Genomic DNA, 27,038 nt, shown 5'->3' with positions numbered 1-27,038 from the left:
GCCCATATTTCAGTCCCTTAGATACCCCACTTCTGGGGAAATCACCCCCTCCTCCCACTTTTCAAAAGGAGCTGGTCAGTCACCTTGACTTCCTAAACCTAGCTTCTACTGAAGCTAAAATCTGGCTCTGTCACCTCCCTAACCCTCAGGGGCCTGATAATTTGCAACTTTCCTTCTGTGTGTGTGTGTGTGTGTGTGTGTGTGTGGTGTTGGGGTGCAGACATTTGGTTGTAAAAGGCTAATAGGGGGAGGAATGTCACACCAGAACCCAAGACTCAGGTTTCCAGTGTCTTTATTTCCCTTGTGCCCCATTGCCTCTATAGCTGCTAAGATGACACACAAGGTTGGTAAAAACCTGAGAACAGAGGACAGGTCAATGTTCCCATTACAAGAAGAACCACCAGACATTTCTGAACATAGGAAGGTAAAGGAGACTCAGTGAGAGGGTGTCTGATTTTCTCAGCTCATGACCCCAGATCCTGGCAGGTTAACTACCTTAGAGCATGTACCTGTATGCTTCCAAACACTATAAGAAATTAAAATGACCCTTCCAACACTTTTCCTGCCATTCCTCCTAGACACCAGAGGAAATCAACTAATGACCAAAAAAGTATGCCAACAAAAATAGATTATGGTTCCTTTATTTACAAGTCTTTTCAACACCATCCCTGTATGAGGCATACATTCAAATATTCTTAGCAGTGAGTGATTTTAACCATGAAACACTGTAAACAGAGCCTTTAAATATTATCTTCTTCACCCATCCCCCACCCCCAACATTACATCTTTTAAAATTTGCTTTGGTTCCTGCAGGGAAATATATATTTAATATAATATTTATCTTTTAAAATAATTCCAAATTGTTTCCTGCCCAGCTCTTGGGAGGTCGCTAGAAGATTCCAAGCCTTGTTCTGGGGTGGTGAAGGCCAGAGTGTGGTGCCAGGACCAACCTGGGGCTTTAGGGGAACTGATCTCCTCATAGTCAGTGGACTCCTGGGACCACTGACCAGGCAGGCCTGTTGCACTGCAGAGAAAAACCCGAGCTTCCACGAAGTGTGGTGGAGGTTTTGCCAAGCTGCTGCACTCTGCAGGCATTTCCTGCAGAGACCTTGGGACCAGCGGCCTATGCTCAGCCTCTTGACTTTTTGATGTCTTCTTCTCTGAGAGCTGTCTGCTCTTCCAGCCTTCCAGCCGGCTTTAGGTCTGAGTACTAGACCAGGAAGAAGAGCTTCATGGGTAGGAAAAATTAGAAGGGTTGGAGGAGGTAGCTGCTAACAGCTCAGGCCTGGACAGTTCATTTTGGTCGGTGGATGACTAGGGATGCTAGTCACCCTAGCCACCTGGAATAGTACATTTCCTCCCCCTCAAGGATCAGTAGTCCCTTCCTACTTTAGATCTACTTCTTAGTCTAGCCATCTTTCATACTGACTTTGTAACATTCCGGACAGGTAGGAATCCTCCCTCTGCCTCCTCCTGCCCTTGTCCCTAAACTGAACTGGATTTAGTCAATGAATAGCTTCTGCTGAAGGAGTCCTGGGGGTGTGCAGGCTCCATGTGGAGGGTCCTGGGCCAGGGTCAGTCTCCAAAGGACCTGGAAGGCGGCCCAGTCCCTGATGGAGACCACACCCAGCTCACTCAAGCTCCAGAGTCTGGGGGGCGGGGGGACATGCCATCCATTTCAATTGATGCACAACTCCCAGAATTCAATTATTATTAGAAACTTTAAGTACAGATGCCCAGAACAGTCCTGGGCCTCTTGCCGTGTGGTGTCACCTCCCTACTCGTGCTTCCCCTGTTTTTCAAAAGTCACCTCATGTGCCTTGACCTTGTCAAGGGTAAATCTGCATAAAATCTCCTGTGTGAAGCCCCCCCCCCCTTCAGCTGACTGGAGCCTTAGAGGAGCGGGTTGGCAGAGTAGTACTGTAAACGGTCCCTGTTAATTTTTTTTTCCTTCATCCTTCTGTTCTGAAACCAGATTTTGACCTGCCGGTCAGTGAGGTTGAGCATCCGAGACAACTGCAGGCGCTTCTCTTTGTTGATGTATACGCTGAAGAAGAACTCCCGCTCCAGCTCCCGGATCTGGTATTTGGTGTAGGGGCAGCGCTTTTTTCGGGTGCGTTGGCCACCTGTGGAGGGAGAAATGAGCAGGGAGTGAGCCAGGTATAGGGCATGTGATCTGTCTTAGAGGGCCCCTGGGGAGGAGAAGGAGAAGGGCTGGTTCAGGGACTGGAGGCCCTGTCCAAGCCCAGTCAAGGTCTCCTCAGGCCTTGGCCTTAGGCTCCCACTTTCAGGCAGGGGACAAGCTGTAGGCAGAGGCTAAGCCCAGATACAAGTAAGCTACTTTGGACTCCAGAGAAGTTGCTCTTGCCACCCCCCTTATCCTCTCCCGCCAACCCCAGCAGAAAAGAGGGCTCCTGGCTTCAGGCAGGCGGTTTCCCACTGAGGAAGCCGCTTTCAAAGTAGCCGGGTGGGGGTTGCCTGCTGCCTCCTGCCTGGCCAGACTAAACAAACAGCTGCCGGGACATTTCACCTTCCAGCACCTGGGCAGCCTGTTCCCAAGGCAGTAAAGGCAGTGTCAGCCCTTTGCTGGCAGTAGCTGTGACTTAGCCTACCCTTACATCTGGGGCAGCTGCCGGGTTTATGTTAGACTAAGTCCTGGTCATTGGCCCTTGCTTCTCTGGTCAGTCCCCAGGCTCCCTCGAGGTGAAGAGGTAGTACCAGGTACCCCCTGCATCCTCCCTGAGCACCCAGGCTACACCATCATCCCAGTTTCCAGTGGGGCAGTGGAGCTGTTTTAAATAAGGTGGAGGGAAGAGGGTCTCCCCCCAAACTTTGGGTAGGTTAGGATTTACTCTAGTCTTCAATAAAACCCCACAGGACATTAAAACAAACAAACAAAAAAACAAAAAAAACCTCTGCATTTGACAGACTGAATAACAATTGTGAGTAACATGCAGCTGGGCATAAGGCGGCAAGTAATTGCCACCGCGCCAGAGGAAAATGGCTTCCTTTGGACAAAAAGGCCAACTTTGGGTTAATTTGTTTCTTTTAATATACTGCTAGAGCTAAGCAGGCTATTTTATCTGTTAAACACGCTCCTTGCGCCATCATTAAAACAGCGATGCCTTTGAATCCCTACTAGGACTGGAGTCCCCGTGCAACACATGGCTTTTATAAAAATCTCCGGATTACCTCGCTATCAAAGGCTCCCGGAGCCCTCGCAGGGGGAATTTACAGGCGCCCACCTCTGGCTCCCTAGCCCAGAGCTGGCCCCGAGCGGGACTGAGCTGCGGGGCTGGGCAGCCAGAAGGGGGCTAAAGAGAAAGAGAGACAGAGGAAGGAGGTTTTTTTTTTTTTTTTTTTTTTTTTTTTGCAAGCATGCCTTGGCCGGTGGGTATTTCACGGCCAATTTCAGCACTCGCCACGTGATCCCGCCTTTTATAACAAAGTTTTGTTGGGGGAAACCTAAAGGCCCTTCATAAACCTTATATGCTTATAAAACAGCATATAAAAATTTAACAGCAGTGCTGCGCTAGATTTCCAACTCCCCTTTCATAAAGCGCGGGGCGCTGCCTTTATACATACTGGAGCCGCCGGCCTTGTCCTCAGTGTGGCCGGAAGACGACTCGGGGCTACTGCTGCTCTCGGGGCGCCGCCGCCGCTCCTTCTCCTCCGCCGCCTCCCTGCAGCCGCCGCCGCCTCCGTCCGAACTTGAAGTTGCCGGCGTGCCCGTGGCCGCCGCCGCCGGCGCGGAAGTCACCGCGGCCGCGGGGGGCCCCTTCTCCGCGCTCTTGTCCCCGGGGTAGTCCGAGGCGGCGAGGTTTTCCGGGGTGCCGTAGGCCGTCTCGAAAAACTGGTCGAAAGCTTGCGGCAGAACGCCGTTGCGGCCCACGGTGCTATAGAAATTGGACGAGACGGCGGGGGTGGGGTGGTGGTAGACGTTGGCCGAGCTCTTGGCCAGCACGTCGCCGGGCACGCCGGCCGCGCTGGACGCCTGCAGGCAGTCTCTGTGCACCAGCTCCTCCGCGGAGTAGCAGTGCGCAAGATTGCCGCGGGGGTGCCATTTAGTGGCGGGCTCAATGGCGTACTCTCTGAAGGTCACTTCGCGCACGGGTTGGACCTGGGGCAGGTTGGAAGAGTAGGAGTATGTCATTGGGCGCGAAGACGGGGTCTGGGGCAGAAAAGAAGGGAGGCTGGAGAAATCTGGACCCGAGACGTAGTAAGTACAACTTGGCAAATACATGTTAGAGGAGCAGGGACCACGCTCATCAAAATCCATCATTGGGCTACCTTGCGCTCTCCGCAGTAGCCGAGCTTAACATGATTCTCCACTGCAGCTGCCTCTTTGAAGCGGATCCGTGAAGTAGAAATTTGGAGACGTAAGCTGACGTGGAAATCTATCCCCATCCTTAGCAGGGAGGTGCTGGTCATGTGACCCGATGTTGAAATTGACAAGCGGCGAGCTAGTCCCAGCTTTTTTTTTTCTTTCCTTCCCTTTGCTTTTTTTTTTTTTTTTCCTCTTTTCCTCCCTCCCTCCTCCCTCCCTCCCTCCCTTCCTCTCCGGCTCCCTTTCTTTGTAGCCACCTCAGGGGAAGCAACAGATCGTCACTCGGTGTTCTCACCGAAAGCACGTAATCGCTGGTGTAACTCATGTTGGCTGGGGGGCCTCCTGGCGCGCTGCGAAGCTGGGGTGCGCCCCCCGCGCCACTCGCTGGTGCTCAGCTGCACGGTCCCGGCGCCCAAGTGCGGGGGTAGGGGGGACAGAAGCGGCGGCGAGAGATCTGAACTCTCCCCACCTAACCCTCCGGGGATGAGAGATGCCCCAGGCTGGGGGTGTCCGAGTGGGAGCCTGTCGCTGCGTGGCCCGTGAGTGGCCTTGGAATCTGTTTGCCCAGAGATTCCCGTTCGCACCTTCTTCTTCGCTGTCCCCCTCCCACAGGTTTGCTCGGGAACCAGCTCTGCCTCCGACTTAGGCTGGACCCCCATTCGGGGCCAGGGTTCGCAGATATGGATGTGCCTGCCTCATGGCTCTCCCGATTTGCACGGTGACTTGATTACACGCTCGCATTCATGGTCACTTCCGAAGCGCTTTAGTGCCTTCCGTCCCTAAACCACCAAGAACGTGGGCGGCTTCCCCCGCGGTTTGTCAGGGATCCGCACGTCCCGGAAGGCGCCTTCGTCTTAGCCGGGATACTGCTCCCCTGCACCCATTTTGTCGCCCTCTTCACCCCACCCCCCAGCGTTCGGAGGTACCCCCTGCTCCCCTCTGCCTGCGGGCGTCCGAAGTCTCTCCGCAGAGCCAAAGCGCCAGGGCTGCCCACTGCGCCCCGACCCACCGGCCCGCAGGGTCTCTTGGAGCGGAGCACTCGGGAAACCCTGCAATTCGGGCAAGACTTGGGCTGCTTTGAAGGCGCTGCCATCCGAGGAGCCTTCTCCTGGGTATGCTGCACCTTCGGAGGGTCCACCAACCAGCTAGAGGGGGTGCAGAGAAAGTGGAGGGAGGTCAGGAGGGGGTGAGTACTAGGGAACGCGGGGTTGAGAACTGGGGTTAACATCTCTCTTCCTTGCGAAGTATGAAGACCAGAGATCTACTGGGCAGAAACTCCAAAGTCTCAGCGTCTTTCTTCTCTCTCTTTCTCCCTCTCTTCCCTCTTTCCTTCCTTCCTTCCTTCCTTCCTTGTTTCCTTCCTTCAGTACTTTCTTTCTTTTTTCCTTTTTCTCTATTCATCCCACAGAAGGAACACAGTGCCAAAGAAAGAAAAGAGACATCCTAGCATCTTGAGTGACAAGAACATCCAGAAAAGGCTAGGTATGAACTAAAGAGAGACAGAAATCTTAGCAGGCTCTGAAGGCAGCTTTCTTGGAAAGAGCAAAGAGGAGGGGAAGAATGGAGATGTGAAAATGCTTGCTATCCTGCAGAATCGAATGAGTGATGTGTGGAGAAGTGAAAGAAGAGGGCAGAAGTGAAGGAAAAGGGCACAAAGCAGCCAGACAGAGCCAGGAGCTGGGAGGAGATTAATCCTGTGGCCTCCCCACACCTATCTTCATGGAAGGAGCTGGATGTTGCTGAAGGAAAGTTAAAAGAAAAAAAGAAAGAAAAGAAAGAAAGAAAAGGAAAAAGGATAACCTTCCCCTGTCCCCCATCCAGGAAATAGCCAAAGGTATTTATACATCTCGGGGAGATTTAGAGTATAAACTCTAAGATCTTTGGTATTTAAGTGTCAGCATCGATTTATTTATTTATTGCTGAGCTGACTGTAACTGACTCAATAACAAATCTAATCATGTATTGCACTGGAAAAGAAATATTCTCATTATGTATTTTTGCCAAATGGTGACCCACCATTGCATTTGAATACCGGTTGTAAATATCAATAATATCCAGTAATTACTCTGTACTGGAGTAAACTAATTTATTAGCATTACTGTTTATGTGGTTCCTACCCCCCTCCTTTACAAGAGTTGCTTATCACAAATCAAACTACTCCAACACATTGGTTTACTGAACTATTTATTCGGGATTTGCTGCAAGAACCTTCATACCCCTCGGATCCCTGAGAGCTGAACTTGAAATTATTTGTGCATCTTCAGCAAGACATAACTGTCTACCATGGCTTGTGCAGAGGGCTAGCAGTGGTGTGAGTGAGGTCTGGTGGGAAGGAGGTGGTGTGTGTGTGTGTGTGTTGGGGGGGGGTAGCTTGAGGCTTCCTAATGGGGATCACAGTTGTAGGATGGCCCTACAGTGGGGGGAAAGTAAAAACCTTCAATTTCCAGTGGTGACCAACAAGACAAAATACTTCTTTCTGCATGGCAGGCATCGCTCTTGAAGAGCGAACAGAAAAGGAAGAAAAGGTTTATGCAGTGTGTACAGTATTTGAACCTCTCTCTGGATAGATATCGGCTACCCCAAACTATCCCTGGGCAGCCTACCCATTCCCCACCACCCGGACCCTCAAACAAAAGGAATGCAGGAGGGGTTTCAGTGACTTTGCCATAACAAAGGCGCCACCATTGCGGGGCTTGCCCCGCCCCTGGCTGAAGGCAAACAAATTCTTGCACTTGTATTAGGGCTTTTAAGACTATAATTGAACCCGGGGGCATCTAGAAGAACCAAAAACAGTTCTAGACAGACCTGGGGTTTTATAGTAGTTTTGGCAGTCAACTTCAGCCTGTGTCTGTGCAGACTGACTACAGTGGCCTGCCAGCGGGGGGCACAACATTGAGACACCTCCCCCCCCCAGCTGCACTTAGACTCTCTCCTAATTAGATTGGTCTCTCCACCCCTCCCCAATGCCTGGGAGAAGAACGGGGGCCTCCCCCGAAGAAAGGTTAGTATGGGACTGCTTGCTTTCCCACAGAAGCAATGCTTTCCATGCCCTTGAGAGCCAAGAGGGTGTCTGGATCCCTAGGATGACTTCAGGAGACAAAGACAATTCCCCAGGAAAGAGAGGGGTGGGGTGGGGTGGGGTGGGGGAGACTCCCTGGTAGAACTGGGCAGGGCATTTCTGAGAGCAATCTGAAGTGGGGTACAGAGAAGGACTTGCAGCTTGGAAATATGAGGGTTGCAGCTATGAAGATGAATAAGGAGACCTGGTTTTGGATTCAAGAGAAAGGAATGTTTTAAGGTCCCCCAGCAGGGATAGGAGGCGTTGCTCAGACCTTTAAGACTGCATGATGTTCCTAATTTTACCTGTTCCTGTCCTACTTGCCAAGAATATACACTAGCAGTGGGGTCTTTAGGCAGGGGTCTTGGGTGTGGGTGCAGCTCTGAGGATCAGACCACACCTAGAGGAAGGAACGGCAGAGCTATGGCTCTTGGTTTTGATTTCATTCTGAGTTTAATAGTTTCTTCCTCTTTGCAGGCAATCCAGCATCAGGACTGAGCCCACCAAAGCCAGTGAAAGACCCCAAGGGGGCGGGTGACTGAGGCCACCCTGGAAGGCCAAGTCCGAGTTGTAGTTCTTGAAGAAGCCACTTCTGGCAAGACTGTGACATTGGCCCTGGCTGCTGATTTCCCATGAACTGTTCTTTCTCCAGAGCTCCTCCGCTTGGGAGCCATCTCCAAAAAACAGTCTTCAGCGGGTGTTTCCTTTTATCGTCATCCTGGAGCTCTAGGGCAGCTAATGCAAGAGGCCAAAAATGTTTTGGAGGAAGAAAAACAAAGGCAGGAAGTGGTGGCGGCCTGACGGTGCGTGTACATCTTTGGAGAAGGGAGGGAGCCTTTTCAATCTCTTGTTTTTGCAAACTTCAAGGTGCTCCACACAGCCACGGCGGGGGGTGGGGTGGGGAGTGTGCCTCTAGCATTGCTGCACGCACAGTATTTGGAGATGGGCACCCGGAGAGAAATCAGTGCCCCCCCCAACCTTGTCAGGCAGTCGCGACTAAGGAGGTGATTTGTTCAGCAAAGCAAACCACTCTTGTCTTCCTTTGATTTGGCCCCCCAAATGGAGGGCTGGGGAGGGGATCCCTGGTACCTTCTGAGATGAGATTCTCCTTGGCAGGCCATATCAGGCTATTGGAATAAAGTCTGTTGAGGTGCCTCTGCCCTTCATTGCCACTTCTGTTTGTTCTTGCAGCCAAGGGATGTGGGTAGCAGTGAGGGATAGGGGGCTGGATACTCATCCCAAGGACAGTGTAGTAGCCTCTGTGTGGTCAGTGCCTACCTATCCAGGCAATCTGAGACTTTTTTTTCACTGTTTGTCATGGGGGGGCATTTTCAGCACAGTCCTTCCAGGAATACAAGCCTGAATGACTGTTAATTAACTCCTTAGGCAGAGTCATGCTCCTTCATTCCAAAGGAGGATAGAACTGAGGGCAGGGAATACCCAAACCCCAACTGCTGCTAGAATGCCTTGTTCTATCTTTGGTGCTGTAGCAGTTTGATACAACATCACCCCTTCCCCCAATATGAGCATCTAGAGTCCCTACTACCTGCACAAATATCCTTTTGACTGCTCAGTGTGTACCCCACAGTGTGCATGCCAATACCAGACTGCCTGCTTGCTGCCTCTCCTGCTTAGCAACCACTTCTACCTCCTTATGCTCCTGCCTGCCTTTCCCCAGCCCTACCTCTTTGCAGTCAAGTCTCCCCTTCTGTGGCCTTCAGCCTAAGCCAGAAGCCTTTTTCAGGGTACTGGGCACTCAAACAGTAGGAAGGGGGAGAGGGCTGTTAGGCTCTGGACTCTGTCCCAGACCAAACTGTCATGACAGATCTGAACTGGATCTTTCACTTCCTTCTGAATATGCAAAGATCCTGCCAGATTCTTTTTTTCTATCCCCTCTCCTCTCATCTCCTTAGCACTTCCTCCTCTTTTTGGGATCCAGCTCCTGTCTTCCTAGGCTGGGTAGTTCTGTAGGGCGGCTGGGGTGGGAGTGGGGGACACCGCACCCCCCTAATGAACCAAAACTCATCTCTAGTGATTTAGGGCAGGAAATGTTTGCCTTTTCTTGCGGGTTTGAGCTTCAACTGTCCTCTAACCCTAAATGTTACACACATTTCTAGAAAGCTCCATAGTATGAGTAAACATACTACATGCAGGCACAAGAACCAGCATGGTGACTAATAGTAGAAAACAGTCACCAAATCTATCTGGAGATGGGGGTGAAGGTCAGGCTTTCATCTGGGGGCTTTCTTCTGGGTGGGGTATACCCACTGTCATGAGCCTAGGACATGAGTTGCCTGTGAATGTTCAAGAGATACTGCAGTGTTTGTTCTTAGAAACCTTTCTGTCTATTGGAAGATTATGAAAATCTGTCACATTTTTAGGTGCTGCCCAGAGGGGGCAGCAAGGCTTTGGTGAAATATCAGGAGTCCCCATCTATCACTACTGGGTGGAGGCAGAGAATAAGTGTTGAGGCAACCACCCTGTCCTGTCTGAAAGTTCTGCTAGTCTTCTCTAAAGCTCAAAAGGAGGTACCTTGAACTTGACCTATAGGTGGCTTCTTCTTGACTCACAGTTTCTATCCACCAGTGTCCTTAGGCATCTAAAGAAGTTCATATCCTTCCCCTGGCCACTGAAGGGTGGAACACTGGGTTCAGATGTGGAGCTCCCAAGCAATCTGGTTATTGTTTAGTTTAGTGGGTCCCAAAACTGACAGGAGAAAAGAGCATTTCTTCCTTTGAGAAAAACTATTTTTATTTTTATTGTTGCTGACTCATTAGAAAAAAATTTCCCCATATACAGTGGGAACAAATGGTGTGGGGGTAATTTTGAAATAATGTTCTGTTTTTTTTTTTTTTTTTTTTTTTTTTTAGCATCTGTCCTGCTTCCCTCTTCATAAACGCCAATTTCGGCCCAAACGGGTTTCCTCACTGAAACATGTATATAGGCAATAAAGAGGACAAAAGAGGGTGACCCGACTCTGGCCTTGAGAGTGGGTCTTGATTCTCACAGGAAACACTGGTATTCCAAACTCCAGCTGCTTTCTAGGGCAGTTCTCCAGGCTCCTCCATTTCTACTCAACAGTGAGATCTGTGGCTCACATCTCAGACTTGAAAAGAGCAAGTCCCCTACCCCCACCCCAGCCCCACTCTAAGTCTAACTGTGCCTTGGGAACCTCCCTTCACATGCCCTGACAGGCACAGGCAGTTGCTTTGATGGCACTCATCGTACCTTCCGACCAGTGCCCCCTCCTCACTAAGCCCTGCTACACACTTAGAGCTTCAGGGATAAAACAGCACAACTGTGTTCAGTGAAAAGAAGGCAGAATCATTTGCAGAGCCTCTTTGATTCACCTGGTGCAATAAGCTCATCAGCAGACTGTTTGTGGTGGACTAGGCCCCATGAGATGTTCAGTACCCTGCAGGAAGGTTATGGGTAGAAAGAGGGGGTTCCCAGTCCTGCAGAACACAATGAGGAGGTTGGGGGGGCAACCTCACGAGTCAAAACAAAACAAAACCTTTGGCAGATTTTATGCAAGAAGACACCCAAAGGCTCACTGGAAGCCCACTACTGGTACTGAGGGAGCAGACCTGTACTCACGGACCAGGACCACGAGAGGCTTCCACAAGGCCCTTGTTCACTTATCCCATTCCTGCTTCTGCTCGCTCCCCTGTTCTTTCTGGGGCCCAGGCTCCAAATCAGCTACAGTCTGTTCTCCGGAGTTCACTGGCACTGCCTCACTTGGGTTAGGCCTCCGGAGCTCCGAGTCGCCTGGATCCTGCTTTTGCCCAGGTCCCCCCTGTTTGCAGAAATTCCTTTTCAGTAGGGCTGAGAGAGAGTTTGAAACAAACAAATAAGAGCCGGTACTTCCAGTCCGCCAGCCCAGGCTCTCAGAATTCGCTTCAGTAGGCCAATTGTGTGTCCTGTGCTTTCCTTGCGGCTGCTGTGGCGACCAGCCCTGACCGTGCAGGCGGCCATGGCGCGGAGGACTTGACCTTTGCCGCACCAAGGGGAGGGCGCTCTCTGAGCCGCTGGGGGATGGAAAAGAGCTGCTATCTCTAGCCTGCCTCTCCCACCCAATAGCAGTCCGACAAACCACACCAGCGGCCCCCCGCGCACCCCCACCCCCGCTGTTTTGTGCGCGGCTTGCAGACCTGCAGCCGGAACAAAGCCCCCAGCAGCGCTCTGGCCACCTCCTCTGAGGGTTCCTGTCTTCGAGGCCACTTTTGCTCAGTGCTAAAGCCCAGCTGTCGAAGGTCCTGCTCAGTGCCCTCTTCCCCGTCCTGACCCTAGGCTCCCTAGGATCATCGCCGTAGGTGCCAGCCTAGGCCCTGTCCGTACCATCCTCCCGTGCGCGCGGTCCTGGGCGGCAGCGGGCAAGAGGCGGGTGGTCTGCAGTGCGGAGCCCAGAGAAGTGTCTCCGACACGCGGGGCTCGGGCAGGCCCGGGGCTGCTGGCCGGGCCCTGGGGAGAACCCGAGCTCCCCGGGGCGCCCTCACTGGGCCGCAGAGGTCCTGAGCACCGAGCCCTGAGTGCCAACTCTCTCTCCACTCCCTCGGATCTCACTCCACTCCTGGGTAGCACTCGGAAGGCGGAAGTAGTTGGTGGAGAAGAACACCGTCTCTTTTCAGCCTGTCGCAGAACCCTCTTTAAAGAAAATGCTTCTGTCAAGTTTTATTTCCCGGTGCAAACTACCTTCCAGGCCGCCAAGAATTAAGACGGGGGGGGGGAGATTAAATATCCGATTATTCTCGGGGGAGAGGGAGGGGGTGCTCTCGGGGAAGGGAAGGGAGGGGCGGAGAAGGGAACACCCGCACAAAACATTCGTTTGAATCGGTTCCTCCGCAACCACAACCTCCGCGGGGGCCCTCAGAGACCCGCTCCGCCAGCGGTGACATCAGCCTGAAGCTGCGGGGAGCCTCGGGGTGCGGGGCCTGCCTTCCGAGGTGCCCCCAGCACGGGCCGGGAGCTCGAGGCCTGGAGCTCGGCCGGGCTTCCTGCAGAACACCTTTCAGCCCCGCGAGCAAGACCGGTTCTAGAAGGCCTGGACTTTCCATTTTAGGTGGAGATTTACTATCCATTTTAGGTGGAGACTTGGTTTAAAAGCCTGGAGGACTCTGAGTCTGGTCTGGGCCCCCAACAGTTAACAAAGCTGAGTCCGCAGGTTCAGCTCTCGCCTCTGGGCCCCACCGGCCGTACGGCCCGCACTAAGTTGGGGCACCGGAGACGCGCTTGCTGGATGCAGCTCTCGAGCGGCGCGATGAAGCCAAGCAGAAATAGAATCAGTTGTGGCAAGGCCTTGGCGTTTTCCTAGGAGGAATTTTTCTTTGTTTTTTTTCTTCCCCTGATAATCAAACTAAAAATAGCGCGCCATCTTTCAGGGCTAACTCGCGCTAGGTAGATTGGCGAGGACTGGAACTAGGGAGCTCAAAGAGAGCATTTTCATAAGGCATGAAGCCGGCTGTTATTTATCCCGCGGCCTAGCAGATGAAAACTTAATTAGTCTGCCTGTCTTTAAACCTAGAAATAAATCTTCCCTCAGGCCTCTTGGATAACGCTATATTTTTGCTTATGAAAAATGGGATACACACATTTCTGTGATTGTCCAGGTCTGGGCCTGCTGACACCCATTCGATCAACTTTAAAGGAATGCGCATAAATCAGCTACCCCCTGGAGTCCCCTCCATCGAGGTCCGCAGATAGCGATGGGAGCCTCTGAAGCCACCCAGTCTGGGGCTTAGCTGTCTGCGCAGCCTACCTCTCCGCTCCCAAATGCTCCCAAATTCGGTAATCCCCAGAGAGAAGGGAGACCCCCGCATCTTCCAACCTTCTGGACCTGGGCTGCAGAGTGTAATCTGCACTTGGACTGCATCGTGAAGAACGTCGTTGAATACCCACACAGACATGGATCACGCTTAGCTGAATTTCTCTGCTTCGTGAATTTTAAAGAAAGCTTTCCAATTAGGTTGATTTTCCAAAGATAATTTCCTTTCCCTCTAATATCTTTTCTTTTTCTGTGAAAACACACACACACACACACACGCGCGCACACGCACACGCACACGCACACACACACACACACGGAGAGATTTCAATAGATGGCTTCAGCGCTCCATCAGGCACAAATAGCAGTGAAAATGCAAAGTGACATTTTACAATCATCCATTTAAATGACCTTAATAAATTTAACAGTAGTTAGGGCAGATAAGAAAACTAGGTACTTTTAAAGTCTCATATTTGCAACTAAAAGAAAGTGGTAAGATGACAGCCCATTATGGGATTAAAAAATCTTTGCTAATTTAATAAATGGAAGTGATGTCTAGTTGTTTCCACATTTCTAATTCAGAAAAAAGCTTCTCTTAAAAAAAATTGAATCAGCTAGTCAACATTTTTCTTCCTGGTATCTGGCATTATTATTCTGCATGGCGGCTGGCATCATAGATGTCTTTTCTTTTTAAGATTTAAATTAATTGCAAATTGGACATTAGAGTACCATAATTATTCATGATTACTTCAGGAGATTTGGTGGATCCATGGCAATTCTGCATGAGAAGGGAGCTAGGTAAAATCAACATTATCAGCAATTATTATTTTTATTTATTATTTTTAAATATTTTTTAATTTAAATATTTATTTATTCCCTTTTGTTGCCCTTATTTTACTGTAGTTATTATTGTCATTGTTGGGTAGGACAGAGAGAAATGGAGAGAGGAGGGGAAGACAGAGAGGGGGAGAGAAAGATAGACACCTGCAGACCTGCTTCACCCCTTGTGAAATCCCTGCAGGTGGGGAACCAGGATCCTATACATACCGGTCCTTACACTTTGTGCCACGTGTGCTTAACCCGCTATGATACCGCTGACTCTCCCATCAGCAATTATTTTGAGGAATATGAACAACTAGATCTGAAGCATCTTTTATCACCTAAAGTGTTGGGGCTGGCTTTAAGGCCCAACACTAAAGAACTGGGGAGAGGGGAAAAAACAAACATTGCTACTTTACCCAGAGTTCTTGCAGTGGAGATGGTTTGTCAAAGGGCTGGTATTCCAGGCTGCAAAGCTGTTGGCCTCCTTCTTAGGCCTGAGACTCAGAATATTCCTTACATCTAAAGAAAAATATCCCCCATCAACAGAAGAGTTCCCTTTGGAGCTGTTCACAAACACACAGGTTGATCCAGCTTTGAGAGGGAGTTTCCACCACTTTAAACATTTTGGGGAGGGGGCGGGGAGGAAAGTTGTTACTTTAGCTTGATGGCAGCTTATTGAGAAATAAGCTGTGAGTGCTGTGAGGAGGGTGAAATAGAATGAGGTGAGGAGGGTGATGCGAAGCAGAATTTTGATGTTTCCATGAGCAGCGTGAAAACCCTCAGGGCAGAGAACACTGGTTGCACTTTACAAGATGACTGTATATGTATGTTTAAAGACCATGCTGTTTTTGAGATAGCTCTAAAGATTTTTGAAAACTAATTCTTCATCAAGCATTAAATCTTTAGATTGGAGAGATTTCTACTTGCCAGGATTGTAACCAACCAATATTGTTTTCTGTAAAAATGATGAATAGGTTTCTTCAGTTCACTTTCCTCTAATGTAAAGAAAAAATTAACTTGTTTGAAAATTCTATATCCTAAGACTTCTGGTTCCACTGACATTTTAATACATATACGCAGAGTATGAATTTTACAAAAGTATATTACCTTATGTAAACTAAATATGTAAACACACATATTATTTATGATTCTAAGTGCAGACACTGGCATGTTGTTAGTGGTTAGTAAGCAGATATAATAATTATAATTTTGATGGTGGCTCTTGATATTGAATTAACATATGTCTTCTACAAATCAAATGGTGGGTTTGTAAGATTGTTCACCACCTAGAAGCAGCAATCATCTCTGAATGACTTAGGATAACTTTCCCTCTTTCTGCAACCTGGATTATAGCAACTTGGTAGTTTTGAGATATTTAAGCTCTCTTCCTTGACCTCTTAAGAAGTGGTTTTCTTTGAATTTCCAAAATGTAACTCTAGAACTTTAGAGTTAGCAAGGCATCTGAAACTTTTTATTTGCCATACAGATTTTCCCAATAGCTCTAATTAGGATGGGAGACCACCTTGGATGATGAGGGCTGAGAAAGAATGGCTATTTAAGAACATCCTTTAGACTGTGACACAAATGTACAGCTCTAAAGCAGAGCTGCAGAAATCTGATGCAGAAATTAACACTGTGAAGAAAAAACAAACTTTGGCATTAAAAAAAGGAGCAATACTTCATATGGAAAGTACATTTTGTACTTTAACTCTAGAAATCGCCTTAAATTACAATATCCTGGGTCATCAGTAATAAGGCTATTTACCTGTACAGATTCTACAAATATATATACAAGTACATGCACTGGCATGCAAATGTATACATGCATACAAATATATAATATATATCTACATTTATACAAGCACTTTTATAACTTACATATATTCAAATGTGCTCCATTCGGAGTGGAAAAAAAATAATACTAAATCTCTAAAGCAAGGAGTCAAGGAGGTAAGATCTTTTTGATTCCCTTAAGGCTGAACAATTACAAGCAAGTCTGTCAACGCGAGGTGGCGCCCTTGATCTACTAATCCAGCTGAGGCCAATTCATGAGCTGTCAAAAGTCAAGGTCACAAATTGTCTTTTTTCGTCAAGGTCAAGGTTTAAGGCCTTTCCTAGTCCTGTCATTTTAAGAAATATCAAAACCTGTCCCTTGAGAAACAAGCAGACTCACCATCAGATTTTAAAATACAACAGCATTACTGAGACTACACGATTGGTTTTCATTTTCCACAGAGAGCCTGGGAATTTATACTACACATCCCTCCCCTTCAGAATACCTGACACTTTAACCTTCTTAAAGCACTTATCTAACGTTTTAAGATCGTAGTTATGGGGGTCTCTCCTTTTGTGGAAAAAAATATAACGAAAAATGAAAGTTGAAAATGATGGTCTTTCAATTTGTGTAGGATAAGCCTAGTCCTTTTCTTTCCGTGTAGTGCATGTTTTGCACAGGAAAAACTATGAGTACTTCCTACAGATTCTAATGGCAGTGACTATTTTTATTAATATAATACCACTATATTACTATCTACAGGTCCAAGGTTTTTATTTTAAATTATTATTGTTCTAGTAGAATTATTTGAAAAGCAGGTGCACAAGTACATTTTCACAGTGTGCTGGATTGCCTTTATTTACAAGATAGCATTTTATAGTGAATATGAACAAAACGAATGTGCTGGTTGAAATAACTGCTTAATTAAAAATGTGCAGTGAAGATGAATCCTTAAAGTCTCTAATGCAGACTCATAATATAATCAACAAGATAAAACTATTAACTCCTTACTAGAGGATGTAAACATCTAAATGTTCCAGGGGAATGGATTTCTGTTCTGAGTTTTCTATAAAACAAAAAGAGAAAAAATATTTCTCCCGCAAAATGTTTAGTAAATATTCAGAAATACCAATCTGAATGAAACACAATCTGTGTTCAAGCCAAAGTCCACCACATCGGAGTCTTCTCAGAAAATCGGGCAAAGTGAATTATGTGAATAATCTGACACTTAAGATATAAAATCTCTTGGAAAGTAAATTATATTGGGGGCAGAAAATACAGTCCAAATGTCACAAAACTTTTTTTCTTAAACAATCAGAAATTATTATTAGAAGGACATTTCTAAACTGGGATTCCCTTATAGCCTGAAAGGCTCAGTTGGTTGTATTTACTACCAAGGCATATAATCCTTGGAGAAGTTTCCTCTCCATTTTTCCCTTCATAGTAAATGGTCCAAGATCATCAATTCAGTACCTTCTCCACTTTCCACCTCTAAATCTATAATGCTATATTTTTGTAGAATATACAACACTGGTAGAAACTAAGGTTTACCTGAGCCTTTAGTTAACATGCAGATGGGGGTGGGGGGTCTTGGTGCTGACCCAAGGACAAGCAGATGTTTACAAACAGCCTCTTGCTCTTGTAACCAACTCTTGGATTATCACCATTACCATTACTGTCCTAAAATATAATGGTCACATAAATACTTACAAGATTTCAGTAAATTCGTAAGTTATTTGAAATTGCGTATTTGGGGTTTGACGTTTGACTCTAGAGTTTGTCAATTAACGGTCTGGAAGGTTTGGCAGTCTTGACCATTTCTTAAAGTTTTAAAAGAGTTGTAGATTCCACCATGGAAGAAGAAATCTCCCTTAGGTAGGTGAAATGCCAGTGTCTCTCTCTTTTTCTTCTCTTTTCCGTTCTTCAATTATTATTAAGCCTTGGGTGAGCAAAGCAACGAGTTCTGAAGTATTTCTCCAACTTGCTCTCTTGCTCCATTTTTTAATCCATTAACTAGTGGTCTTCAGTTTGTTGATGACTTTTTTCTCTTTGACCCTCCTGTTCTGGAACCAGATTGTAACCTGCCTCTCAGAGAGATTCGTAGTGGCTGATATCCGCCTCCGTTTGTCCTTGGTAATGAATTTGTTTGTAGCGTATTCCCGTTCAAGTTCTTTTAATTGCACCTTGGTATAAGGGACGCGCTTCTTCCTCCCTCGCCTGTAGGAGCTAGCGTCTGAGGGATGGGAGACCACGTCTGGAAGATAGGGAAGAAGACAAGTTACCCTGCGATCCAACCCAGGCCAGGTCACAGGAGACAGCTCTGAGCCACCCACCTCTCACCAGGCTGCCCCTTGCCACACTCCCTACTATGCAGCCTACTGCCCAGACCCAGAGGGTCAGTAGGGAGGGTTCTTATTTCTACATTGCCATGAAATCTCCCAGGGCTCCAAGGACCACTCCCTTCAGGTCATTCTGCAGGGGCTGCCTGCCTTTGCTTGATCCCCTGGCCCTGCAGCCCGGGCCATGCAAGGGACAGAACTTTCATACCTGCCTTCTCTCTGAAACCCTCAAGCCCCAATACTTGATGTTTACTTAGGGAAGTCTTTTTTTTTTTTTTTTTTTTTTTTTTGAGATTGAGAGGGAATATTAATACGGGCAATTTGGTAAGCCTGTCTCACTTAATCACCCAGCTGTAAGTCAATATCATGAGATGGGTAGGGCGGAGTAGAGAGGGGGAAAGAAGCCATCTAGGGTCCCCCACAAACTTCTTCCCAACCATCCCTCGCCCACGGAGAGACAGGCGCCAGCCCAGCTTAAGGGTAGTGTGGGCAGCGACAGTCAGCATCGTCGGACTCCAGGCGTGCAATGCAGCGCCTCTGGGGCGGGCAAGGTGGAGAGCAGAGGGGCGCCGGGGTGACCCTAGGTGGAGCAGGGCCAGAGGGCCGGGACTGAGAAGGGGGCGCCATTTACCGGGCAGAGTGGACTTCCAGAGGTGGGGAGGCTGCGCCTGCTCTTTGGGGCAGTACATTTGGCCGTTCCAGCCGTTGGGCAGTGCCCATGGCTGGTAGCTTTCCATGGGAAGACCCAGGGGCTCGTGGCGCGACTCGCCGGGGCCCCCGAGGCCTGGCACCACGGGCATATCCAGGTAGCCGGGCACTGGCTGGTGGTGGTGGTAAGGCCCGGGAGCATAGCCCTGGTGGTAGAAGGCGAACTCCTTGGCGCGGGAGCTGAACTCCTCCGCCGCGGGCCCGGCGGTGTCCATGTACTTGTCCGCGAAGGCGGCGGCGGCGGCCGAGGCGGGCTGCGCGCACGACTTGATTGCGTTGGGGTGCGGGCCCATGCGGGCGCACGGGTAGTAACTGCTGCCGAAATAGCCGTAGGGCAGCGCCGCGGGCCCCGACGAGCTCTGCGCCGCGGCGGAGCAGGGGCTGCACTGCTTGGCGGCCTCGGCGCCAGCGGGCCCCGCCGGGCCGGGGCCTCCAGAGGACGACGCGGCGGCGGCAGCGGCGGCGGCGGCGGCGGCGGCTGCGGCAGCCGCGGCGGCCGACGGGGGCGCCTCCCCGGGCGCGCTGCCGTAGGCGGCCGCGGCGCCGGGCGCCAGGGGCGCGGGGTGCGCCATCAGGTTCCGGCACTGGTTGGCCGCGGCGGCGGCGGCGGCAGCGGCGGCAGCGGCCGCCACGGAGAAGTTGCCCCCCGCGGCCGCGGCCGCCGGGTGGGGGAAACCCCCGCCCCCAGCCCCGGCCGCCGCCGCCGCCGCCGCCGCCGCGGCCGCCGCCCCTTCCATGTTCTTGTTGAGCTCGTCGGCCACCAGGCCGCCGCCGTTGTCGTAGAGAAACATGACGGTGGGCTCGATCCAGCGGGGGTGGAGGAGCACGGAGGCTGTCATAGCCCGAGCCGCATGGAGAAGACCCCAGTGGCGCTGTTTTAAAAAGCCCCCAAGAAGTGAAGAGCGCGCGGCGCGGGGCCGGGGCCCGAGCGAGGGGGGCGGATCGCGCCCCGCGGGGTCGCGCCAGGCGGCCGCCCATTGGCCCGCCCCCCCGCTCCGCCCCCGGCGTATGCAAAGCGGGCGGCCCCGGCCCCGGCCCCGGCCGGGGCTCTGAGCTGGACACCCGCCGCTGCCGCCCGCGCGGTCCCCGGAGCCAGCGCCCGCCGCGAGGCCGCGCGCGCTCGCCCCGGGGAGAAGCTGGGGCCCACGGCAGGCGGCGGCGGGTGCGTGGTGCGGGTGCCCGGGTGACTCATTTTCGCTTCCCCAGCCCAGTGGGGCCCAGGGCCGCGAGGAGAGGTTGGGAGGGGGCCGGGCGCGGAGCTGGGTGGTGACCTGGGGTGGCGGGAACTGGTCAGGTACATTCGCCCGCAACGTGGATGGGATCGGATGGGATGGCCTGGAGAACGGGGCGTAGTAGCTCAGGCTGAACCCATCTTGGGGGTCTCAGGCCCTGTTTTCTTTGCAGGTTTCAGCAGGTTTTTCTGCAGCGAGACCCTTGCACGGACAGTAGAGCTTTCGACTTGGACAGCTCTCCATTTGGTTCTTTCCAAGGCGGCGTATTGGGTGCTTAATTTTTTTTCTTTTTCTTCCTTCCTTATTTTCTTCTCTTTCCTTTTTTTCCCCCTTTTCCCCCAGTGTCGTTGAACCTGGCTGATAGGTCCCAGGATTATCCAAGGGACTCTTGGACCACATATTCAATTAAGAGCACATATTCAATTAAGAGTCCCCTACCCTTCGCAGTATTGGTGGGCAAGTTCCTACACTCACCGCAGCCGCTAGATTCAGAATGATCCATCACATCCGCACTGGCACACGCACACCACTCAAGTGTACCCTGGTCGCACACACTTAAACAATTTCAGAATCCTGTGCGCCCCTCACCACTACCCCGCGCCACACACAAACACAACTCTTCTCCAGAGACTTTGAAATGGGAGAACAATCTCTGGGCGCCATTCCTCTGTGTTCCCACATCTCCAGCCGGAGTGTCCCGTCCTGGAAGGAATTTAAGAGGAATATACTACAGATAGGTGTGGGTTGGAGCCTGAACCTCCCCCGCCCCCCCCCCCTTTCTAGACCTAGGCTGACTCTCCAGGAACTCGGGCATTCTTCATTGCACTGTATTTCTGGGCTGAAGAAAGGGTTTCTTTGAGGTCACTTCATGTCTTCCCCCTCAAGTAGGATTGATCAGAGCATGGTCTCCAGCTTGCAGAGGGTGCCCAGTTCTCTCATGCCCAAGAACTATCCCCAGAAACCTATCAAAATGTTACCCTTAGAGTACAGTGAGGCTTTGGTGCTAGAAGAGTCAAGCTATCACCCTGTTTTGTTGGTGGTGGTGGTGGGGGGCATGCTGAGGATCTTACCACTTTGGGTTCAAACACCTACATTTCTGATTGTGGAGATTGTGAGCTGGTCCATTGCCCAGAAGGGAAACATATATTCAAAGTGAAAGTGGGTGCATTCTGTGGGAACCTAGGAAATGGTGAGAGCTATTATGAACTCCTTTCCACTGCAGGCAGATTTGCCTCTGGTCCCACCTTACACACTCAGTCTTCAGCTCACTGTACTGTACACACCCCATCCCTTGCTGGATTGATCTATCTGCTCTTCAGGACTAACACAGTGGGCTAAGGCTTTTATCTACCCTCTATGGGGGTTTGCTATGACAATACAATTGCTTCCCAATAAAAACTTCTGATTTGCCATCCCCACCATACACATGGCCAGTGTACTCTACTTTTTTAGTAGATCCGGGTAAATATTGATTTGCCCCCAGTTTACCTATCTAGCCCTATTCCCCAGCCATTTGCAAGCTAAGGAACTGGCCTCTGGTAGGGACCTGATTTTTGTCTTACTTTCCGGCCCATTTGCCCCCCTTCCTTCCTCCAAGTGGCATTGTAAAACTCCCAGTGACAAAGAGACAGGGTCGGGTTCTGAGACCTCAGTTCCTGAGGACTTGAGTGCTGTTTTACATACAGGTTAGACGCACGGCTAGAGGCCAAGGTCAAGTTGAATGTTGCAGTCTAGCCTACGTGAGAACTGCCTGAAAGCCTAAGGACTCAGACATCTGTGAAAGGCCTACGTCCCCTCACTCTTGGTTCCTTTTTCCTTCGGAATTCTGCTTTTTGGCTCCATGCGGTTCTCCAGCAATTTTTTTGCTGCCTTTGTGGAGTTTTTTGGGGCGGTGTTTACAGACTCTTCTTCTCTGCCTCCGCCCTATTCTTGGCCCAGACTTGGAGCCTCTTCTGCTTTCCAGCCAGATCCGGAAAAATACGAAAACACAGCTCAGGGAGCCCCCACCAGCTGGCGCCTATGCCAGCTCACCTCTGGCTGTTGGTGCACAATGCCAAGGCCAAATCCACATTCTTCCTTCTCTCTCCCCACTTCTCGGAGACCAGAGACCAGAGCCCTGAAGAAGAAGGGCCCAAGCTCTACAGACTGCAAAACCAACTGGGTCCCTTCTCACCAAAAATGGTAAGACAAGATTTCATCTTGTCCGTTGCGGGAGTCACAAGCAGGTTTGTCTGCAAGAGACTGCTGGTGGGGGCAGGTTGGGGGGAGGGAAGGGGAGCTTTGGGTTGCATCTCATGTTAGGCTTTGCTCCTGAAAACTTGGCAACCTTTGCCAAGGAAGGGTTTTTGGCTTGGATTATTTTTTGAGTGTTGTGATGAATCTTTAGTCATCAAAATATTTAGATTTATTATTTTGTTTTTAGTTCCCCATGTCTTCCTATCTACTTTAAACAGCTTTGCAGACTTGATTACTTAGAGGGAAGTAGATTGCTTCTTCCCATCATGTCTTGGATCTGTAATATATACATATACATATACATATACATATACATATACATATACATATACATATACATATACATATACATATACATACATATACATGAAATGATTTTCTATAAGACAAGTCAATGTAAACCTGAAACTCCTCTTAGATTCTGACTGGTAGTAGCCACTAACCAGTGGAAATGGTATACAGAATTCTAATGAGTTCCATGCATATTTTATCCTTTTCATTTCTAAAATTTTTACTTAATTTTATGGAAGAAAGTGACTCTCCTCCCCCCCTCACTCTCCCCCCTCCTCTTAATTCTTCCCCAAAGGACATAAGAGATCCGTTAATGGCTCCAAATACAGTTTCTTAGCCTCTTAGCTCACCAGGAAGCCTCCAAATTGGCTTGTTGTGGAAAAAGAAAGTTCTCTGAGCAGTAAGGAGAAGACTTTCCTGGTACCCCTCCTCTTTCCCCAAACCCAAAGGCAAAGTCAAGATTCATTTGTCTGCCCAGATAATGGGATCTCATCTCTTAAGTCATCCCACAGCCCCCCCCCCCAGCAAGTTCAGGAATATCTATATTGTTGAAAGAAATTTCTAGCAACTTGAATCCTGGCAAGAAAAGTTTACACTGAGACCCATCCATGGGTTAGGTTGAGACTAATGCACGCACTGGGATCAGCAGAGAGCAGGAGTGGAGGTGGTGCACCCTGATTTCCCCTGGAGGATTTTGGTGTGGGCAATGTGAGGAGAGCGAGGCGATAGCAACTTGGCTCTTGTTCCAGACTCTGTCTCTTGCCAGATGCCCCCTAAGTTTTGTCTTCTAGTTCCTAGGACAGGCCAAGGTGCTCTGCGGAACTTTGGCTTCCCTGGAGGTTTTGCACTAGAGAAAGAACTATTTTCTAGGTGTTTCTGGGGCTAGGACTCACTGCCAAACTGGACCATGATCTCCCAGAGTTGAATGAGAAAAGGACAAAGAGAAACCAGGACTTAATCAATTTTGATTTTCAATTTTGATTTTCATTAGCAAATGAAATTTACCTGCTCTCACTTTAACTTGGAGGAGGCTGTCAGCACTACTCCCTGGCACCATTTCTATGTATTCATCCAGCATTAGGATAAACATTCCTCTGCAGGTTTTAAAGACACTTTGTATTTCAGGATATTCATGTGTTTCTAATGTATCCAAGCAGCTTTACAAGCCTAACAGCCTCTGCAGAATATCTTAACCCTCTCTCACCCATCTCTGGAGGGGTGGGGACACAAAGATAATAATAGATAAAGAAAGATTCCGAGGGATTTAAAAAAAGGCTTCGGAGCCAAGACTGGCTAAGAATTAAAGATGAAGTAAAAAGGAGAAAACTGCCAACTAAGAGAACAGTGCCTTCAAATGAATCCATTGTTGACCAGACTGAGAAAGTGGCAAGTGGATGCCTGCTCAATTCAAGATAAGCTTTACTATTCCCACCTGGAAGGAAGCGTATTTTCTTATGAAGACAGAAAAAAGAAAGAAAGAGAAAAGCCAGTAACAAACCTGGATTTCAAACAAACCTGGATTGGTTGAAGTTGGTTAGTCGGTAGGGAAACAGTGCAGCCCTAGTCTCTTGCCTAAACCTTCCATGAAGATTTTTGTGCATTTGAAGCATTCATTAATTTAAGACAACAAAACCCAGAGACTTTGGGAAGCACTTAGCACTGAGGTGACTGAATGTTAATGCCAAGGATGCAGGAGGAAGCGCAAGGCAGAGAAGCATGCTGATCCCTTCAGGGAGGAAAAAAAAGCCTGCTGCTTGAAGGGCTCCGTTCTGATGCTGACTTTAATACCTTCAATGCACAGCACCTTAGAAAGGATGATGGAAGAAGCCCAGAGAGGACTACAGCTCTTCAATGTTTCTCCCAGAAAGTTCCTGAGCTGGAAAAGGAGGGTTCTCCTCCCACTTCACTTTAAAGTGACGGACCTTAGATCCCAAGCACCCTCAGGGAACAACTATTCCTGAATTGTGCCAGCAACACCCAGACTTCCATGGAAGCAAGTATACTTAGAGTGAGGAACTCACTCCACTCCTGCAGTCCAGCCTCGGAGACTGCTCCCGTTCAGGGTGTCCTGATTCCTATGGGCTGCCTGCCCTGTGCTGCTGCAGCTGCTCTCCTTGATTTGTACCTGAAGACTCAGCTTTTCACTTAAAGGAACTATGTATGAAGTAAATAGAAAGAGCTCAGGCAGCACTCAGTGGGAAGGAGTGAGTACCTGGTTTCAGATCAATGTTGGTCTGGGGCACTGGGTCCCGTGGACTATGTCATACTGTTATTAGGAAGTGAGCTCCCTGTCATGCCAGCTGGGCATTTAGACAGCCTGGGACTGACTGGCAAATATGTGAAGATAGCAAGAGATCTGATCCTGTTCTCTAATGCTGTCAGTTCCTGGTGTGTTGGAGTCCTACTCAGGGGACCTCCATCACCAACTTAATTTCAAGTCAAGGCCCCATGGTAGATTCTTTCCCTGCCTCCATTGTCTCTGTGAACTGTGAATCTGAAATACTGACAAAACTCATGCCTTTTGAGCATTCAATGGAAATGGAGGGTTTGAACAAAAAACCTGGCTCTGGTGGAGCCTCAAACCATAAAGCTGCCAGTTAACCAGACAGCTACTCAGCAGTCCATTTCTCCCCAGAAATTTAAAAACTCCCGTGTCCCTAAATCAGGCTTCTAATCCTTCATGCCCAGAGCAACTAAAGGAAGGAAACTCAGTACAGCCACAAGGAAAAAAAACCTCTGAAGAGAGAGAAGTTATCAGATGTTCAAGGGACACATTATACACGGTAATTCTGAGGGTGTGTGTGCTTTGCTGTACACACACAGATACACACATCAAATATGTGTGAAAGTGGGCATCCAGCATCATCATCATAGCAAGTCCCGAGGGAAAGCAGTTCAATAGGTTGCTTAAACCTGGTGACATACTTCCTGGTTGTTGCTAAAGTCTCTAACTCTTTAGAGTTTGCCCAGCTACTTCTCTCTCTCCTCCCCTCCAAACCCCCAACTTAGGCTTTACATTTGTCCACTGGCATTTACCTGATTCAGGTGTCCAACCCAAAGCCATTGACTGGTTCGGGGGATCTGTGCTGAACGGGTCTAGAGAGTTGAGCACAAGTGTGGAGGCTATTCATGGCACAGCCACCATTCCTTTGTCCCCACTGCTGCTCCAGTCCCACTGGCCTGGCCCAAAGCTCAGGAAAATGAAGCCGCTCCATAAAAACTTTTGATATTAGTTTTTATGGGTATTTACACTCTGATCAGGGGAACTGAGTATGGAAGCATGGTTAATCAGCCCCCAACCTCAACTGTGGATGCTCAGTTTATGGGTTGAGAAAGGGAGCTGCCGGAAAGAAAGTATGGGAATGGTCAGCTCATTCCGGAGAAATGGAGAGCAAGATCGGTTTTTATTCTAAGGGGAAAAAAAAAAGATTAAATGGCTAACTTCAGGTGCCACCCTGTAGATTATGTTTTTATTTGAGCCCCCTGGCAAAGGATAATTTTTCCACTTTTGCCTAATAGAGCATTTTTTTCAATGCACGTTTTTATTATGCAATTTTCTGAGTGCAAAGTATAACGACTGCTTATGTATCCAACTCCCAACTCCCGGTTTCAACCAGTTGTTACTTTGTCTTTCATTATGAATTGCAATCATTTTTCTAGAGTATTTTAAAGCTAATCCCAGACATGGAATCAATCCACTCCCAACAGGGTTTTCAGAATAAATTTCAAGACTGAGAAAAAATTGCTTAAGTGAATTCTGTGTCAGGGCAAAGAGTCTGTGTGTTTGACCTTGAGTTGTTCTAATTGAGAAAGAACTTGAGGGTGATCAAGAGAAATATGAACAAAAAATTTTTTGGACGTGGGATGCATCATCTGAAATTTTATAAAATGTATATGAAAGTATATAAAGATATAAAGGTATATAAAGCTGTATGAAGGATATTTTTGTTATTCCTTTCCATGAGAATGTTGGCATGAGGATTTTGAGAGGAGAGACAAAATTCACACCACAGCCTTTCCTATTATTCCTGAATATTCCCTAATTATTGGAAAAATGACTATTTCCTACATCCACATACTCCCTCTCTTAGAATCAAAAAAGAGTTCAAATTATAAAGCCATGGGGTGAGATTACTGCTGGATTGGTATCACTACAACCACGATCCTCAAGGAGAAATGCAATCCTGTCCATTAAAAAATTTTTTTTCCAGTGGTAAAATATTAAAAGCAAGAATTAACAAAGCCATTGTGGTTTGTTTTGCCTTATTTCAATTCAGTGGTCTAATTTAAAATGAATACAATTCTTTTCCAGCAAACACTTAAGGGTGATTTAAATAAAAACCTTGGCAACTTCATAAAGCACAAAAAATAAAAATAGAAAATAACAAACCATTGAATTTGATAACTCCTACACTAGCCAACTGTTTAATATATTGTAACCTCATTTATTTGGGTGGATATTGGCCATTTTTTCCACAACAGAGTGTTGGT

General features: G+C 48.7%; 2 protein-coding genes and 1 long non-coding RNA gene across 5 annotated transcripts; 1 reads left to right on the top strand and 2 right to left on the bottom strand.

Moving 5' to 3' along the window:
* Window positions 1-625: 625 nt before the first annotated feature.
* Window positions 626-4,378, bottom strand: HOXA11 (homeobox A11). The gene is made up of 2 exons (XM_007526900.2): window positions 3,586-4,378; window positions 626-2,126 (listed from the first exon to the last, which is right to left on the bottom strand). Exons 1-2 carry the CDS (start codon window positions 4,280-4,282, stop codon window positions 1,894-1,896), a joined length of 930 nt encoding a protein of 309 aa, XP_007526962.1. The 5' UTR covers window positions 4,283-4,378; the 3' UTR covers window positions 626-1,893.
* Window positions 4,379-4,585: 207 nt separating this feature from the next.
* On the top strand, window positions 4,586-8,455 carry LOC132539882 (uncharacterized). 3 transcript variants are annotated; one of them, XR_009551161.1, is made up of 5 exons: window positions 4,586-4,743; window positions 4,940-5,439; window positions 5,736-5,809; window positions 5,920-6,161; window positions 7,863-8,455. It is a non-coding gene; the product is annotated as an uncharacterized LOC132539882 (long non-coding RNA). The 3 variants fall into 3 exon arrangements; XR_009551160.1 differs by lacking the exon at window positions 4,586-4,743 and having other exon boundaries at window positions 4,853-5,439; XR_009551162.1 differs by lacking the exon at window positions 4,586-4,743 and having other exon boundaries at window positions 4,853-5,513.
* Window positions 8,456-16,569: 8,114 nt separating this feature from the next.
* Window positions 16,570-19,700, bottom strand: HOXA13 (homeobox A13). Its single transcript, XM_007526917.2, has 2 exons — window positions 18,713-19,700; window positions 16,570-17,996 (listed from the first exon to the last, which is right to left on the bottom strand). Exons 1-2 carry the CDS (start codon window positions 19,626-19,628, stop codon window positions 17,752-17,754), a joined length of 1,161 nt encoding a protein of 386 aa, XP_007526979.2. The 5' UTR covers window positions 19,629-19,700; the 3' UTR covers window positions 16,570-17,751.
* Window positions 19,701-27,038: the final 7,338 nt, after the last annotated feature.

The sequence above is a fragment of the Erinaceus europaeus genome, chromosome 8 (genome assembly GCF_950295315.1).
Source record: "Erinaceus europaeus chromosome 8, mEriEur2.1, whole genome shotgun sequence".
Taxonomy (NCBI): domain Eukaryota; kingdom Metazoa; phylum Chordata; class Mammalia; order Eulipotyphla; family Erinaceidae; genus Erinaceus; species Erinaceus europaeus.
Note: the sequence above shows the minus strand (reverse complement) of the source record. Positions and strands in the feature narration are given on the sequence as shown.

Excerpts from the sequence above, each read along its gene's own strand:
- HOXA13 (XM_007526917.2), bottom strand. The coding sequence starts at position 19,628 with ATGACAGCCTCCGTGCTCCTCCACCCCCGCTGGATCGAGCCCACCGTC. Across the intron at positions 17,997-18,712 it reads CTGGAAGTCCACTCTGCCCG|ACGTGGTCTCCCATCCCTCA; the intron begins GTAAATGGCGCC and ends CCTATCTTCCAG.
- HOXA11 (XM_007526900.2), bottom strand. The coding sequence starts at position 4,282 with ATGATGGATTTTGATGAGCGTGGTCCCTGCTCCTCTAACATGTATTTG. Across the intron at positions 2,127-3,585 it reads GGACAAGGCCGGCGGCTCCA|GTGGCCAACGCACCCGAAAA; the intron begins GTATGTATAAAG and ends CTCCCTCCACAG.